This window comes from Alternaria metachromatica, assembly GCF_023757995.1.
Source record: "Alternaria metachromatica strain BMP 0045 chromosome Unknown scaffold_37, whole genome shotgun sequence".
In the NCBI taxonomy this organism is placed as follows: domain Eukaryota; kingdom Fungi; phylum Ascomycota; class Dothideomycetes; order Pleosporales; family Pleosporaceae; genus Alternaria; species Alternaria metachromatica.
Window position 1 is genome coordinate 72,884 of NW_026055528.1, and position 16,680 is coordinate 89,563.

Here is a 16,680-nt window from a genome sequence, read left to right on the forward strand (position 1 = left end):
GGGCGGATGGGGGGTTGAGTGTGGGGTTTTGTTGGCAGGATGGCGTTGTAGAGAATAGTGTGGTTGAGCAGGGTATGAGGGGGTGTAGAGAGGGGGTTGAGGGCTGTGGGTTTTGATTAGAGAAGGATGGCGGTGGTGACTGGGGATGTGTGCGAATGGGTCGCTCGGTTATGAGGAGGGATAGGGTTGACGTGGGTTGGTGGTGCGCTTAAACTAGCTTGAAGTATCATGACTGTGTTGTGCTCAACACCTCCCGTGCGAAAGACAGCTATACTGGTCAACCGAGACCTCCATTATTTCAAGACGAATGTTTCCGCTTGGCTTTGGTGCGAGTCGATGTACGCATACGACGCAGTTATCGTATGTGGATCATCCCCAAATATGTGGCAGTCACCGCTGACAAGGAGCCAGCATTCATCTCGACGCTGTCTAAGAAGACAAGGTGCAATGGCACCTTCAAGTATGCAGACTACATCGCCATCTTGTGCGGCCCCGGGTACGATTGCAAGCCCACCGTCCTGCATCAAAGCAATGCTGCAAGCCTGGAGAGATTCATATAAGTCCGAACATTCCTCGTGAACATTGATCATCGGCTTATCTTTCTGGGGACCTGTTAAAGATCTGCTGTGGCGGGGAAGGAACTGACTTACGGAATGAGGATATAAACCATCACAGCGACGTAAATTACTATCGAGATACACGCCATCCATGAGAGACATTGCTATGATGAGTCAATGCTGAGTATTTATCATGCGTTCATAGATCTTACCATCGAGAATCTCCCCACTGAAGTGCTTAGGTGTTTCCGTATTATCGGATTTGCTTTCCTTGTTCAAGCATAACCTAAGATTGTTGATATGGTTGTACACTTGAAGCATTTGCCTCGCCACGTCGTCATCATCAACGAACTGTAAGACTTGACTACACTCGACAATCCGCGCATATTGACATCCAACAACGTGTAGTGCAGGGCTGATGTGAGATTCGTCGTACGAGTGCGATAGCAGGGCGCGCTTTTGATTTTCAATATTGATGGATGAGTATACACCTTCGTCCAGGTCCCCATCCCAGGCTTCGAAATAGAATGGGGTATATCGAAGAGGAAGAGTTTGGGACCAGTCGGGTATCCAAGAAGCCATTTCCAACTCATGTGGGTGACGAGTGGCGGCGAGTATGCGAAGACCCAAAACTGGTAGAAGAAATATCGCAGCTCGTTTGAAGCAAGTTTCAACACTTTGCGCATAGTCGATTAGGTGGTTCAATTGCTCTTGCCCGAGCTCGACTAGGGATGTCAAAGCAAACACCTTGTCCCTAGGGTCGGTGGCTAGACATGTTCTACTTCGGAAAAGTCGGTTCCACAAATTGAACTGCGATGTAGTGTACTCGTCCAAATCCTCGGTCATAAGTCTCAAGGGGAGGGGCCAAGCAGTACGTGTCACCCTAGTGCCAGAGTAGCCAAAGTACAGCATCTTTAGAGCATCAACGCCTATCGTGGTGGAGCCATACATTATTGTTACTAGGTTTTTGTCGTGGACTTCCTGGAGAACCCAGGTTCTTCTGAACCACGGGTCTTCGAACAACGTTTCCAGCTCCCTCACGATAGTTGCACCGGGGCGGTTCCGTACGGGCGGTTGCATACCTGCGCGGTAGTACAGGTCAACCCCCGCTTCTGTTAGTTCATCCAGAATACTGTTCGCTTCTGCTAGTTCGTCCAGTAAAAGGCGACATTCCGGGACCTTATCGTTGAGCATAACCATGACACCGGATGCGAAGTCATAGACCTCTTTCATCATGCGGACTTGATGACCTCGCTCCGAAAGATCCTCCTGATTGATACAGACAGCATCAATCCAGAGATTGCGACGTTTCTCTGGAAGTCGCAAGCGTCGGAGCGCAGCGTGGCAGTTTTTCCCAACTGACAGGCTCTGTTTGGCGTCATTGCAGTAGATCACATGGGTGAGACCGCTGTTTCCCCAGGTATATGACACAGCTTCATAGTCGAGTGATCCGTCGGAAAGTTTCTCGTGACATATCGTGCATTCGATCGGGTCCGACTCGTTTGGGCTTGGATGGAGGATAAGAATGCGAATAGAGTCGCTATGTTGTAGCGGTTGGTACTGATAAGGCGGCGTCTCCATGTCAGAAGAAGACACGAAGAGGTTGCGAGAGGAAAGAAATGGGGTGCTTGAAGCTGTTCAGGCAACAGCTCCTGCCGTGCATGCCAGCTGACCGCATCAAGCAGGTGGGGGCAGTGCAGTGGCGCAGACAACATCACAACCTCGTGCAGGAACGAACCTGACCAACCTGCTACCTCGTCAATGTAGCTGGCTAGTCATATTCCGCCGCCTCGCGCTTTTCTCTTCGCGTGGCTGTCAAATTGGCAAACTTGCAAATCCTCCATCGATGCATGGAAGCCTTCAACCCGGGCCTCTCGCAATACAATACAAAAGCCCCAATGCACCACAACATATAATCACTCCGAGTTCTCGCTTTCGTGTATGCTCCTGTCTCTTGTCGCGACAGTCCTGAATGGTACAAAAGCTTGCTTATGGCATATAGCCTGTTAGCAGTGCTACGCCGGAGCAACAAGCACTGACAGCTTTTGAGCATAAGGAGAGGTATTTACGGAAGATACCATTGAGAATGGCAGTGAATGTCAGCTCGTCGATTGATCATGAGAGAGTTGCGTTCGAGCGCCGTGCACACTTCGCTTGCTTCGTGACCTCGGGATACAGGTGTCCTCCTGCCACGCGCAAGGTGACAGCGTCCGCCGCATGGCAGATCGCGCTTTACTGGTCGAAGACTAGCGTCACAATCCCTGCTTCCGCGGCTTCGGAACGTCATCGCCCATCACCAAATTTTGGGGCAAGCCCAACAGCGCGTGTGATCAACACTGACGAACATTACGACCACCCCGCGCAGCACTTCAAGTGTTACTCACTCGCATAGGAAACCCAATCTTTACTCGCATCTTTGTTTAAACCCAACCTTCACCCACTTGAAGAGCGCCACAAAGCAAACATGGCGACGCACGAGCAGTACATACTGCACGTCACGGCGGGCGCAACCTACGACACGTCAAAACACGAAGACGTTCTCGTAAACAGCGAAAAGCCCGTCGACATATCCTCCGACTTGATCGATGCGCGCGTACACATGCGCATCAAAGACTACCGCGGTACGCCTTCCCACCTGGACCCCTCCATCATCCTGCCCCTCCAACGCTCCAGCCACTAACAAAGCCCAGGCCTACCAGAAGGCTCCCCAAAGACCTCACCCTACTTCTCCACACCCCAACATCCCTACGATCGCTACTCGATATCCTTCTCCTTCACACCCAAACAAGACATAGCCGGCGACAAGCTCGTCTTCGGAAACGACTTCGACCATCCTATTCGCGACCGATTACCGCCGCTGTTCGACAAGGCGTTTGGGGTAGTTAGGTGGTGGATTGATCCGGGGCTAGACGGCGATGTCTACGCGGACGAGCCGTACCTCTATGGCGCGCTTCTCTCCTCCATAAACGTCCTGCGCATCGGCAGCAAGAAGGACGCGGATAAACCGGCCAAGGGCGATCTGGAGGGTGAGGCACAAACAGAAGGAGACGTGGAAGTGCCTGGCTCGGACGGCGAGGCCGTTGTATACGAAGAAGGCGCAGATGGCGACGGCGTGGACGTCAGGAAGAGCAGACACGTGCCCGACAGAGCCAGCGCGCGACAAAAGTTCTTCCTCACGGAGCAGAACAGGAAGGACTTTGTGTTTGAGGCTGGCAGGGAATATAAGTGCGATTTCTTCAACCCGTATCTCGATTTCAATGAGTTTGCGCTCAAGATTGGGTATGGGTTGCCTACTATAAGTATGATTGGACACTGGGATGGACAGCCGTTGCGGTAAGTCACACATTCCTTCACCTCCTGTATCCCCCTCGTCATCACTCCTCCTACTACCACTACTACCACCGCTACTTACTACTTTCTTTGGACCTCGGGATACGGAGCTGACTTGATTGCATTCACTAATCAGACCGCACACCCTTAGATATGTGCTCAAGAACCGGGAAACCAACCAGGAGCTCTTTGTCGTGGTTATAGAACTACTGCCGACTGAGCAAGCTAAGAAGGAGGGTGCGGAAGACCCGAAGGAGAAGTTTGAGGAGGTTCATGGTGGTGGAAAGAAGGAGGATAAGAATAGTGGCCTTGATTAGGGCATCGGGTCTTGGTATCCGCAGTTTGTTTGGTGATGGGGGGTTGATTGGGGATGGGGCATTGGATCGGGGGTAACAGCATGGCGTTTGGAGGGGTATGGGTAATGTGGGCTGGGACCGGGTGGGATGGGCTGGGACTGGGACTATTGTTGAGGATGATATGGAATTGCGCTCGGTATCGGCAGCAAAAGCAGAAATCAATGTAACTTTGACAACAATTCCCACGAATGGCAATCTCCGTTCTCCCCCGCGGGGACACAACGTGGGCGCCGCTAGTAAAGAAAGCTCGGACCTCCGAACTTCGGCGGCAGCTGCAGCAACACCAAAATTCCCATCACGAAGCTGTCACTCCCGCATCACATCCCCAACATGGCCGCACGCACTCTGAGGATAGGTAAGGCAGTCAATCGCACTCCTACACGCCGAAAACATCCCAAACTACAATCATCGACTAACACACACCCGCAGGCCTCATCCCCGGCGACGGCATCGGCCGCGAAGTCATCCCCGCCGGCCGCCGCATCCTCGAAGCCCTGCCCTCTTCCTTCGGTCTCAAATTCTCCTTCTCGCACCACGAAGCCGGCTGGGAAACCTTCCAAAAGACCGGCGCCGCCCTCCCCGATGACACCGTCTCAGCCCTGAAATCCGACTGCGATGGCGCCCTCTTCGGAGCCGTCAGCTCGCCCACCGTGCAGACCAAAGGCTATTCAAGTCCTATTGTTGCCTTGAGGAAGAAAATGAAGCTTTATGCTAATGTGCGGCCGGTTAAGAGTGTTAGGGGAGGGTTGAAGGAGGTGGATATGGTGATTGTGAGGGAGAATACGGAGGATCTTTATGTTAAGGAGGAGAAGACGTATGCGGCGCCTGATGGGAGTAAGATTGCTGAGGCGATCAAGCGTATTTCCGAAACCGCGAGCTTCAACATCGCAGAAATGGCGGGCGATATCGCACTCCGGCGTCAACGCGTCCGCGACGCCGGTGCGCAGTCAATTCACGCCAGCCCGCTGGTCACGATAACGCACAAGAGCAACGTGCTGAGTCAGACCGACGGCCTGTTCCGCGAGACCGCGCGCCGGGCGCTTCAGAACAGGAAGTATGGGGGTGTGAATGTGGAGGAACAAATTGTCGACTCAATGGTATACAAGCTCTTCCGTCAACCGCAGGACTACGACGTCATCGTTGCGCCTAACCTCTACGGCGACATCCTGTCTGATGGCGCTGCCGCACTCGTCGGCTCCCTCGGTCTCGTTCCCTCCGCGAACGTAGGCAAGGACTTTGTGATTGGTGAGCCGTGTCATGGGTCTGCGCCTGATATCGAGGGCCAGGGTATTGCGAATCCGATTGCGACGATCAGGTCTACGGCACTGATGTTGGAGTTTATTGGGGAGGAGGAGGCTGCGGCAAGCATTTACAAGGCTGTTGATGCGAACCTCGAGGAGGCGAGGCTGCTCAGCCCTGACATGGGCGGCAAGGCGAAGACGGAGGAGATCATCGAGGATATTTGCAAGAGGTTGTAGATGGTTGTTATTTAGTGTCTGTCGAAAGACCTCTTTATGAACGTACTGCGATGGAAGTTTCCCTGTCTGAACCGACTGTGGAAGCACGTGTGAGATGTGTTATATGGACTCTATGGAGAGATGAATGTATATTGAAAGGACTATAATATCCCGTACGTTCTACAAACTCTATTATCCTAGCGCCAGAGACCAGATGTGTATTTCACACCCTCGTAAAAGCATCAACATCCACCCTCTGATAAAAGCTCACATGCCCAAACGTCTCCCAATACTGCGCCAGCCGATCATGGCTGATGAGAATGAGCTGGCTTGTCATGTAGTTATCTGTTTTAGTCAGTCTCAACTTCCCTCAATCCAACCATCATGTTTAGCCATCATGTTGAGTAGATGTGAACATACCATCTCTAAACCCCGTCGCAGCAATATGCCCCACACTCCTCACGACCCTCGCTCCCTTGAAGATCTCCTCCTTCGCAACGCGGATCAAGCCATTGGGGCCAATATCCGGTGCTATGAATGTGTATTCGCCGCGAGGAATGTTGGGGTCGCCAGTGAGTTTGACGGCTTCGATGCGGCCGCTGTATACACTCTCGTCTTCCTCCGACCTGTGTTTACTGTCGTTTGATGTTTCCCCAGAGGTGGAAATGTAATCGTGGTAAGCAGACTGTAAAGTGGCGACGCTATCTTCGAGGTCATCTGCGCTCTCCATTCCAACACCAATTTCAACACCACCATCAACGGATTCTTCCTCGGAAGCAGAAGAAGACGCCGCATCCGTCGGCGCCGTCGTCCAACTCCCCCCACTACTCACACTCTCCTCCCGCTCCCTCGCCCGCATAGCCCACAGTGCACGTTCCGGCAACGGTTTCGCATCCCGCTCATCCGGCTGCATGATAGCCAGGAACTCGCAGCCGTGGCCCGCGTAATCGCCGCACCAGATGCCCTGCCATGGTTTCTGGGGCGTGGGCGTGTAGCTCGATTCGGGTAGCGTCGCCCACGTCGTCACGTCCTCGCCGATGCGCATGCCCATACCTAGGACGCGCGTGGAAAATTCCATCCAGCGCCGGATCCGGAATGTGGAGTCGGAGAGCTGGGAGAGGGTTGCGGGTTTCTGGCCTGGTTGGCGGTACCCAGAGGGGGAGTGGTCGTTGCGCGTGCGGTGTGCGCTGGGGAGGGTGAGGGGCGGCCAGACGGGCGTTGCATCTGTTGTTATGGCCGTGGGCCAGGGACGCGTGAGCATGAGTTGGGAGAAGAGGGAGGCGGCTTGTTGTTGGCGGTCGCGGTAGAGGGACATGCGGACTTCTTTCTGCAAACGGTATCCTATGTTCCCGACGGCTTCGTCGTAGGCGTCGCGGTTTAGACGCACGATGGGCGCGTTGAGGTCGAGGCGCACGTTGGGGCTGAAGGTGTGGATTATGGCTTCGGGGTGTTGGTCCCAGGATAGAGCTACGGGGGATCGTCGTTCCGCAACGAGGGCGTAGGCTTCGATTGCGTTGAGCCTGTGGTCGTAGCGCGCGATGAGCAGTTTGCCGGTGTGGGCTGTGTCGGCGAACCAGATCTTGCGCCGCGCGATGAACCAGTAGGGGTGGTGTTCCTGGTATAGTTCTCGCCATGTGAGGCGCGCTGGTTTCGTGATGTTGGGCACCTCTGCTTCTACGAAGGCCTGCCATAGCGTGTCTTGGAATGTGTGGGTGCGCAGGACTTTGCTGGCCATGCCCACGGTGAGGAGGTCTGATAGGGTGAGGTAGCTGAGTACATGGTGGAGTAGTTCCGAAGGGAGGTTCAGCAGCGGCGGGATGGGCGTCTGCGGTGCCGAGCTTTCTGTCTCGCGAATCCGTAGCTCCATGGTATCGATTGATGGTGTCGAACTCTCCGAAGTCGTATGCAGCCTCTTATTAGGAATCGATCGACCGTTGAAGTACCTCAGCCAGGGTGGCGAAAAGCTTATCCAGCAACCGCGGCCGTCCCTCTTACCTCTTGACCTCTTTTATGCAACCCGCACCGAAAAGAGGAGTAGTGAATCGTCGCCCCAAGACTTAATAAAGCGCCTCAATCGTCGGTCCTGCAGGGCGCTCTTCCACCCGATCCCACCGTCTCGGCAACGTTCCGTGGTAACACCTTCCCACCTTCGCCTAGCCTTAACAAGTCCGGGGTAGATTGGCGTGATCAAGCAGCGAATACGAGCGCTATGCAAGATCAAAGCACTAACTCGCGTATCTTGGACGCGCTCAGTACCTGCTCTTTTAGGTGTTTTGGTGTTTGATGTTGGCTTTGCGATGATGACGATGTTGCGATATCGGATGATGCGCTGCAAGGGTGAGGCGGCTCGGGAATGTCGTCGGGTGCGACGGCAGAGTGTGAGTAGGAGCAGAGAGATTGATGTACAGGTTTGCCGCTGACAAAGGGAAAGGAAGTGGTTGATTGCGAGGAGATAGGTGCATGTCGTCGCCACGCAGGCGTGATAGGTGCGTGTCGGTCACGATATCGCAGTACGTCACCGTTAGTCCGTGCGCTGCTGCATAGCTGGCTTTTGTGGGGTACCTCGAACTTGAACTCTGCCACCACATTTTGAGGCAGACATCGCATTTTTAGGGTACACACGTCGCGACATTATGTAGCGAGGAGGTATTCAGTGATGATGCGGTGAGTATCTGCGCTGACATAAAGTGACTTCACGACGACATATCACCGTGCGCCCGTCGATGTGAGAACACAAATCACAGTTTGAAGCATACATCATTGTCGGGAAACATCATTCATTCAGGCCGGATTTCAAGCCAGGCGACGACATCACCATCTACATACTCCACCCACCAACCCCCCAAACCCCCAACCGCCTACAAGTCCTTGAACTTGCCCTTCCAGGCCGCCTTCGCCGGGCTCCTCTTCACCACCCCCACCGGCCCCTTCCCCATCTCCGCCTCCCTCCTCTTCTGCTCGAAAGCCGCCTGTCTCCTCCTCTCCCTCTCCTCCTTCTTCTCCGCCAACCCGCCCACAGTCTTCTTCATGGCCGAAGCCCGATCTGCTTTGCGGAGCAAAGTCTCTTCAGCCGCCTTGTTCTTCTTCAGCTCTTCCTCAAGGAACTGGCGGCGGCGGCGGAGCTCCACGAGTTGCTCTTGGATGCCGGCGGCGGAGTCCTGGTGGGCGGCCTTGGCGGCGGCGGCGACGACGTTGGTCTTGGTGGTGGTGGCGGTCGCGGCACGACGGCTCCTGACCTCGTCGAGGAGGCGGGCGTCGGCCGCTTCCTTGGCTCCGGCTCCGTACATGCGGATGGGGGGCGAGTCGTACATGATCGCGATTTGGCTTGTCGCGGATGTAGTGTGGGTGTGTGGTGGTGTGGTGGTGGTGAAGTAGTAGTGTGGTATGACTTGTTTTGGATTCTAGTCTTGAATGTAGTGATGTGGTAGTATGGTAGGTTTGAAAAGTATTTGGATGTGTGAGATGGATAGAGAGAGCTGGAGAACAGAAGAGTTGGAGACGAAAGGACTTCTTATATAGTAAGGACTTCTTGGCTGGGACGACGTCTATTCTGCCGGCATTACAATAGCAAGGACTGCAAAAGTGAAGGTGAGCATGCAAATTTTCGCTGACGGCTGGTTTCTATAGGGCACAATAGCAGGAGATACGTGGGAAAAGATGAGGTTGGGCGAGGTGAAAGGGCGTGTGGCCAATGACACCTCTCCGAATTGACTTCGAAGTGAGCGCGACTCCGGCTGCGGGCTTTCTACTGGCTACCAACGTCAAAATTTCGACCGCTCGATCAGTCTGCGCCACCGCAGGACGTTTCAGGTACCTTCTCTGCTATTGTCGATCCAGTCACGTCGTTCTCACCACTGACGCATGTGCGCTGCGAACCCTGGGAACAGCCAAGTCAAACATCACATGCTGGAACAAGAACCTTGGTCAAGGATGAACGCGACCATGGCATTCGCGCAACGTTTTCATCTATCATAGTAATATGCGCCCGCAGTCACCAAGCGAGAGACACGCGACTATCCAAACTTGACAGCAACGTCACCACCTCTATACACCCGCACTCAACGCGCACCCGCCTTCTTCTCTTTCTGCCAGGCCCTAGTCGCCTGCAACCACTCCTCCGGATCCCCCGGCATCCCCAAGTCCCCATCAAACCCCTCTACCTGCATCTTCTCCAAAGTGAAGTCCGTCGTAGGCCGTAGCATCCACTCAGGAAGCGGACCCTGCGTCACAAAATCCTCGACGTCTTCTATGAACCACGCTTCGGGGTAGCTCAGGTCGGCTGGTGTGTCTTCTTCTGGTTCAGGCTCAGGTTGCTCTTCTGGCTGTGAGGGTGAGGGTGAGGGTTCTTCTTCAAAGGCGCGTTGCGTCATCCCGATAAGGTCCATCTTGCCAAAGTTGGGTGTTAGGTCGGGCATGAAGTCTGGGCGCCATTCGTTATTGTCGGGACTGTCGGGGCTGGACGAGAAGAGGTAGTCGTTTGGGTTGCCGAAGTCGATGGGGTGGCTGTGAGAGGCGGGGATGGGGGTGGAGGAGAAGAGGTAGTCTAGTTCGTGACCTTCGTTGTCGTTTGAGACCGTGAGAGCCGTAATCTCGTCTGTAGTTCCAGCTTGGCCTTGAGAAGCGTCTTTCGAGTTGGCACGCGCAGTCTCTTCAGCTTTCTTCTGCGCAGCTTCTTCTACCTCCTTCCGCGCAGCTTCTTCTACCTCCATCCGTGCAGCTGCCTCGGCCTTTTTCTTTGCAGCTTCCTCAGCTTCCACCCGCAATGCTGTCGCCAGTCTTCCCACACAGCCACTCATGTTCGTGTTCACATCATCCCTGGTGATCTTCAGCCCACCAAGCACAATAGGCGCCTGGTCTCTGATCTGCTGTTGCAGCATGCGCATCGCTGTCGGTCGGTAGTCGACAGCAGGCTCTGCCTTCGCAGGAGATGAAGCTGCAAGCGTGGACGACTTGTCCGGCGAGAGTGTGTGGGTGGTGGAGGACATGTTTTGTGTGGTCAAGGACGCGGAAGTGCGCTTTGGCGCTGTGCTTGGGCTTTTAGCCATCTGGGTCGACGCTGGATGTGGTTTGGCCGCATGGTTTGTCGGTGCGCCTGATGATGGCAGTTGGACATCAGCTTGCTGTTGGCTCGCGATTCGAGCCTGCTTTGGAGATTGCTGTTGCGGTCGGCGCTGCTCTTGCCCTCGACTCATAGACTGAGACAGCCTGTATCCATTGCTAGGATGGTTCGATGCGACTGGCGATAGTGCCTGACCCAGTGGCGGCGAAGGTTGCGGCACATATGGAGTCACCACAGGCACTGCTCCAGACGCAATCACAGCACCTTCCTGCGACCTGCGCTGAGGAGAGAAGCTAGCAATTTCCTGCTGTCGATGTGATCCATTTGGCGGCAATCCATTGTAGCCAAATGCAGGTTCGCCGGCTTGACGCTTTGCTGCTGGGGCGGGACTTGTTGATATGGCCAAGGGAGTGAGAGATTGTGTTGGCGAGTTGAGGAAGGTATGCTGCGCTTGAGATTGCGGGTAAGACACAAGATGAGCAGGTGAACTCGCTATGCTGCCCGTGTTGACTGGATGTTGAAATGGCCGCTGCGGTGGAGACTGATGCTGGAACTGCCGCGATGTCGCGTGTGCAGGTGTAGTCTGTTGCAACGGGGACATCTGCTGAGTCGGTGACGCAGATGGGACGAATGGCTGTGGCGCAAATCCCTGCGGAACTGCTTGACGTGTGGCCTCAATAGGAGTCTGATGAGCAGGCGCCACTGCGGAACGAGAAGCAGGTGCCGCTGCAGGACGAGGAGATGGCGTCCCAAGTCCTTGCCCCCCTTTACCCCTTCCTTGTACACCCTTCAACAGCCCATCCCACCTCCCCACCTCCCCCCCATAACTCTCCTTACTCTTCTTATTCCAATCCCCCCACGTCTTATGCGCAACATGCAGCTCCCCCTTGAGCACCATCTCCTCAACCCGCGTCTTCCACGCCCGGATCTGCTTGCCAATAGCATGTTTCTTGTTCTTCTCTGTAAGACCCTCGCGGCAGCACTTATGGTGACTTCCCTCAGGATGTAGGCACTTGTAAAGTCCATCAGACCTCTTTGTACAAGCTGCGAGTGAGTCTTCGGTGGGGTATTCAGGGACGGCGGCTTTGTCGAGTGGATGCGTGCGTCGGTCAGGTTTTGTGTCGCCCCATTTTTGGCGGGTGGTGAGAATCTCGGCTGGCGAATCCATTCCGGGGGTTTGTGTGATGGGCAAGGGAGGAGGCGGCGATGTTGTTGCGGGCGACTTGCGTCGTACGTCGCGACAGCCATTTGTTTCCCAAGCGTGAAGCTTCTCGTACCAACGTGCTTTGGGATGGGTTTGTTGCGCTTTGCACCAGGCTTCGATGGCGGGCTTGTTGTCGTTGTAGCGCTGCTCTTGGGATGTTGTGATGGAGTCGTTGCGGGCGCGCTTTGCTTGCGCTTCTTGCTCTTCGTCTTCTGATCTTGGGCGCTTCTGCGCTTGGTGAACCATGGGTGGCTGGGTTGGGTCTGCGACGGGTACGCTGGGTGTATACGGGCTCAGTCCAGTTGGTGTGCTCGTCGAGAACGTGATGTGAGGCGACGACATCTCGCTACTTGTCGGCGTTCTAGCGATCGGTGGAGGCATCGTGTACGCCAGAGCTCCTCGTGGAGTTGCGCTTTGTGATCGGTGGCTAGGTCGTAGATGTCGAGGGGGGGTTGTGCGCTTCTTAATGCTTGTCGCGAGCTGTCTGGGTGGAGATGAAGAAGAGCGAGTACGGTGTAGAAACATTATTCTAACGCGCTAGCGATCCATGGTTGAGTGAAAGGCCATATTGACCTGCTCTCTACATTCACTGATGACGTTGTGTGTCTTGGAAGTCAGACCCGTGGTTGAGGGTGCGAGATACCTTGGGTCATCGAACTTCAATGTGCGAAGTCACGGTTACCCGAGCGGGCTACAACAGTTTCGATACGTATAGTTAGGTTGTTCATAGAAGATCTTACAGTATACATCGATGTAGAGATGTATAGATGAGAGCAACGTGAATCTATCATATCTACCAAAACTATATATCCCCACTCGCAAAGCCACGCGAATAGCACCTGTCACTCCCAAGCCCCAACTTCACTCCACCTGCAACCCCCTCAACTCCCTACATATCCCTCTCAGCCCTCGCTCTAGCCCGCTCCTCTCGCTTCTCATTCCGTCTCCGCGCAGCCTCATCCTTCCTCGCCTGCCTATCCTCCTCCTTCTTCTGCTTAACCATAACATCAATCCGCTCAATTTGTTGCTCCCCCGTCAACCTCTCAAACTTAACCTTGACCGCCTTAACCACCTCCTTCCCAGTCTTCCAGTGCGGCCCCAAAACCTCCTCCACAAACGTCCACTCCGGATACTTAATAGACCTATTCACGATGTCCACAATCGGCACCATACTCCCCTCCATATTGATAAACTTGCGTGAAGCCGGAATGACAAGCCAAGTCACATGCTCATCCTCTTCATCAACCCATTTCTGAAACATGGATGTGGATGGACGCGCCTTGATTTGGTCTGGCTTGATCTCCCGGTTTTTCTCGGCCCAGTCGAACTTGTTCATTGCACCGCCGACGTCGCGGTTCGTCGCGTTGTTGGCGAGCATGGCGGGGGCGACATGTCGGACGTGCTTGGCTGCGAGCTGGTTGACTTCGTCGCGGCGCTCGGCGCCGGTTGGGACGTAGCGTGGTGTGGGGATGGACCGCTGCTTCCTCATGCTATCGAGGAATTTGTTCGCATTGTTGGTAGATGGCTTCAATGACGCGGCGGTGGCGGCGGTGCGGTATCGTCGAGTGGCTTCGTTGTCTTTGCCCTCGTTCTTCTTCTCCGTCTCTTCATCGGCGCTTCTGACCTTCTTGGATAACGGGGAGTCGTCAGAGTCGTCGGAGGCGTCGTCGTCGGTGGTAGCAGAATCGCGTTTGCGCTTCTGAGGAACAGCGACATGGGTGTCGTCGGGAGAGGAGATAGGTGAAGACGTAGGCTGCGAATCTGGGTCAGAAGTGCTGATGGGGGCAAGCGCAGATGGACTCACGATAGGCGGTAAGTTGAGGCCCCAGGTAGTCTCGTCCTCGAATAGGTCGTCGAGATCGTCGTCATTGGTACTCTTAGAGTCGGTGGAAGAACAGCGGTGGGGCGTCATTGGTGCTACTTCGTCCAGCGAAGTTGGGCGCGAACGCGGAGCATCCACACTGACGGAGGTGGTAGGTACGATGGGGGTAGATGGCGACATCTTCGGAAGCTGCGGTGTAGATACGCTGAAAGTGTATTGGGTAATGAGATGCAAATATAGTGCGTCTAGATATCGGATTTCCGTAAGTGCAGATATAGGGCGTATAGATATTGCGATGTCGCAGGCTTGATTGAGGGGATGAGAGTTGAGGAGACAGCGATGACGAGAAGCAGATGATGTAGGCTTGGACCTGGCTCAAGCTTTATTCAGAGGAGAAGACTGCTATTGTAGACAACAGGTCTACTGTATTTTCGTGCGAAAGTGAATGCGGCGGGTCGAGTTGTTCAGAGACAATAGCATCAGATGACGTAATAGCTGTGCAGTGACAGTTTCAAAGCAAGAGTGAAAAGGGACCTTCGACGCAAGCACTGTCGCATCACAGCGCAGCATAACGAGGAAGAAAGGGGAATAAATATGAAAATGGTGGAATGTGTTGATATAGTAGTCTCTACTTACCCGAGCGACGCATGAGGTGACGCCCCTTCTAATGATAAAGACTCCAGATCGAAGTGACGTTTGCTACCAAACCATTCCTTCCCAATTGCGCTCTCCGATTAATAGTAAAATAACGCCGTCCTGCCTACCATGACGTATCCAATTGCACCATGCACTGCCGCCTCACTCCGGTACTCGCTGTTGGCGTGGAAACTTGTCGCAAGGTATGAGTTCGGTAACGACGAATGGACTGTGTGGACGACAGCGACGTTGGAGATTTCTCTCGCTATGGTGAATTCACTGGATATGACGCCACGCATCTGCTCCAGCTGCGTCGACTGCTCCGGGCTTGTGTGACCCCCTTGGTTTCGTGCGTCCGGCAACGACGGTTGGTATACTGGCGATGTAGAAGATTCTCCTTGTGATGCATCGGAGTATATCGGGACCGTCGGGGAATACAATGGCGTTGACTGGGCGTATATTGGCCATGAGGGAGGGAATCGCGGAGAGGGAGGAGAGTATCTTAGTGACGTAGGCGATTCTCCTAGCGATGCGTCGGAGTACATTGGAAATGTTGGAGAGTATGCTGGCGATGCGCTTCCAAAGGCTGCGAAAGTCGGGACTTGCAGCGACGAATTTGGATTGAAGTCCATGTCCAACGACGTCGCAATCTCCTCGCCGTCATCATCAGAAAAGTGTGTCGGTTCTTCATCAAAGTCATCGAGACCCTCGACCGACACTCCCATGGACGCGAACCAGAGGCGCTCAGCTTCTCTTACTGCCGCATAAGGACCCAATTCTGATAGCCGACTCTCAGCGTCTTGGATTGCTTGCGCTTCCTGCATGGCCTGGATCTCGTGGGCCGTCATTGGCGTGTACTGGTACATCGACTCCCGACACGAGGGGCATTTGTCGCGGGGCGAGCCCCAGGTCTCCGTCCACTGCATGATGCATTTGCGGTGGAAGACGTGCGAACAGCTGCTGACGGCGACCATGTCATATGACGCATCGTTGAAGTCCTCTTGGCAAACAACGCAGATGCCGATATCTGAGTACTTGGGCGCACCTGGGAGAATGCGACAAGGCGCCAAATGATCGCGATAGAACTCGGTGCGGGTGGGTAAAGCCATGGTGCGGGTTGGTGGATGTGAGTCTTTTGGTACTGAGTGTAGGTGTAGGTAGTGAAGAGGAAGCAAGTTGGTGGACTGGGTCAGGGTCCGCTTGCGGAGAAAGTAGGGTTGCCCGATTAGGTGACGCTCGCCTTTACCGCAAGACGTAGTCGTGGTGTGTGGGGTTGGCAATGCTTCAGCCACGAATAATAGGCGTATCGCTAATCATTGTCTTGGCCGCCAGTAAGCAAGATGTTATTGGCGAGGCATCCGTTTCTCAGGCCGCTGGTTGGCCTAGTGTTTGGTCGCGAACCATGGATACGCACCATATTTTCTCGCTCAGATTCCACAGAGCCTCTGCGGGATTCCGTATAAAACGAGCCTTCAGCACACACTTCTTTCGAGACCATACATCTCCTGTTCAAGCCGAAATCAAATTCGCCTTTCACGCCGCCGTTCACGCCGCCATCCAAGCTCACTTGCAATTTCACCGGTATCCACCATGGCCATCCCAACTCTCTACACATTCTACACCACCAGTCTCACTGCCTACACACCCAACAACCTCGAAGATGAGTGTCCCATATGCGCCATCTCATATCGCGATGCTTCGAGCGACGTGGCGCCAGACGTCGTCGCGACGCCCTGCGGCCACAATTTCCACCGCGACTGTCTCGACCATTGGCTGAGGGACGGTCCAAGTGACGAAGCTACATGCCCCAACTGCCGCATGGCTCTTTGCCAACGCCCTAGACCGAAAAGAGATTTCGCTCTACAGTGTCTTGATCCTGCTCTCTCAGACAACTGGGCAGAGGAGAAATGGGAGGCAATATTTCTCATGGAACATTTGTTAGAGAGTACTGGCTTGACGGACACGCTTTACAAAGTCGTCGAGGAGGCGTTCGTGACAATTCGCAGTTTACGAGAAGATGCGACTGGAAAGTTGTTAACAGGTCTTGCATGGACAGACATTTTCCAGCAAGCATTCCCTTTCTACAAAGTCCTACTACGTAACGCCGCGCAATCTTCCGATAAGAGCCAAAGGGGAAGGTCGCTCGAGGAAGAATCATTGTTGTATCCTGGCGGGCCAGGAGAATACGTTGCAGTGCGCACGATCTTGAGGGCAATCGCGAAATCTAACAGGGAGAGAGGATGGGTCGATTCTGCTTTA

General features: G+C 54.3%; 6 protein-coding genes across 6 annotated transcripts; 2 read left to right on the forward strand and 4 right to left on the reverse strand.

The window, feature by feature from the left end:
- Positions 1 to 3,021: 3,021 nt before the first annotated feature.
- On the forward strand, positions 3,022 to 4,204 carry J4E83_009816 (uncharacterized protein; the record flags this gene model as incomplete). Its single annotated transcript, XM_049336701.1, has 3 exons — positions 3,022 to 3,178; positions 3,248 to 3,890; positions 4,039 to 4,204. The coding sequence occupies 3 exons, from the start codon at positions 3,022 to 3,024 to the stop codon at positions 4,202 to 4,204; spliced, it is 966 nt and encodes a 321-aa protein (XP_049184127.1).
- Positions 4,205 to 4,573: 369 nt separating this feature from the next.
- Positions 4,574 to 5,721, forward strand: LYS12 (homoisocitrate dehydrogenase; the record flags this gene model as incomplete). Its single annotated transcript, XM_049336702.1, has 2 exons — positions 4,574 to 4,598; positions 4,673 to 5,721. The coding sequence occupies 2 exons, from the start codon at positions 4,574 to 4,576 to the stop codon at positions 5,719 to 5,721; spliced, it is 1,074 nt and encodes a 357-aa protein (XP_049184128.1).
- Positions 5,722 to 6,088: 367 nt separating this feature from the next.
- J4E83_009818 (uncharacterized protein) lies at positions 6,089 to 7,567 on the reverse strand (the record flags this gene model as incomplete). The annotated part of the gene is made up of 1 exon (XM_049336703.1): positions 6,089 to 7,567. One exon carries the CDS (start codon positions 7,565 to 7,567, stop codon positions 6,089 to 6,091), a length of 1,479 nt encoding a protein of 492 aa, XP_049184129.1.
- A 991-nt stretch (positions 7,568 to 8,558) lies between these two features.
- J4E83_009819 (uncharacterized protein) lies at positions 8,559 to 9,011 on the reverse strand (the record flags this gene model as incomplete). The annotated part of the gene is made up of 1 exon (XM_049336704.1): positions 8,559 to 9,011. One exon carries the CDS (start codon positions 9,009 to 9,011, stop codon positions 8,559 to 8,561), a length of 453 nt encoding a protein of 150 aa, XP_049184130.1.
- Positions 9,012 to 9,758: 747 nt separating this feature from the next.
- Positions 9,759 to 12,305, reverse strand: J4E83_009820 (uncharacterized protein; the record flags this gene model as incomplete). The annotated part of the gene is made up of 2 exons (XM_049336705.1): positions 9,759 to 12,240; positions 12,301 to 12,305. The coding sequence occupies 2 exons, from the start codon at positions 12,303 to 12,305 to the stop codon at positions 9,759 to 9,761; spliced, it is 2,487 nt and encodes an 828-aa protein (XP_049184131.1).
- A 547-nt stretch (positions 12,306 to 12,852) lies between these two features.
- On the reverse strand, positions 12,853 to 13,875 carry J4E83_009821 (uncharacterized protein; the record flags this gene model as incomplete). Its single annotated transcript, XM_049336706.1, has 1 exon — positions 12,853 to 13,875. The coding sequence occupies one exon, from the start codon at positions 13,873 to 13,875 to the stop codon at positions 12,853 to 12,855; it is 1,023 nt and encodes a 340-aa protein (XP_049184132.1).
- Positions 13,876 to 16,680: the final 2,805 nt, after the last annotated feature.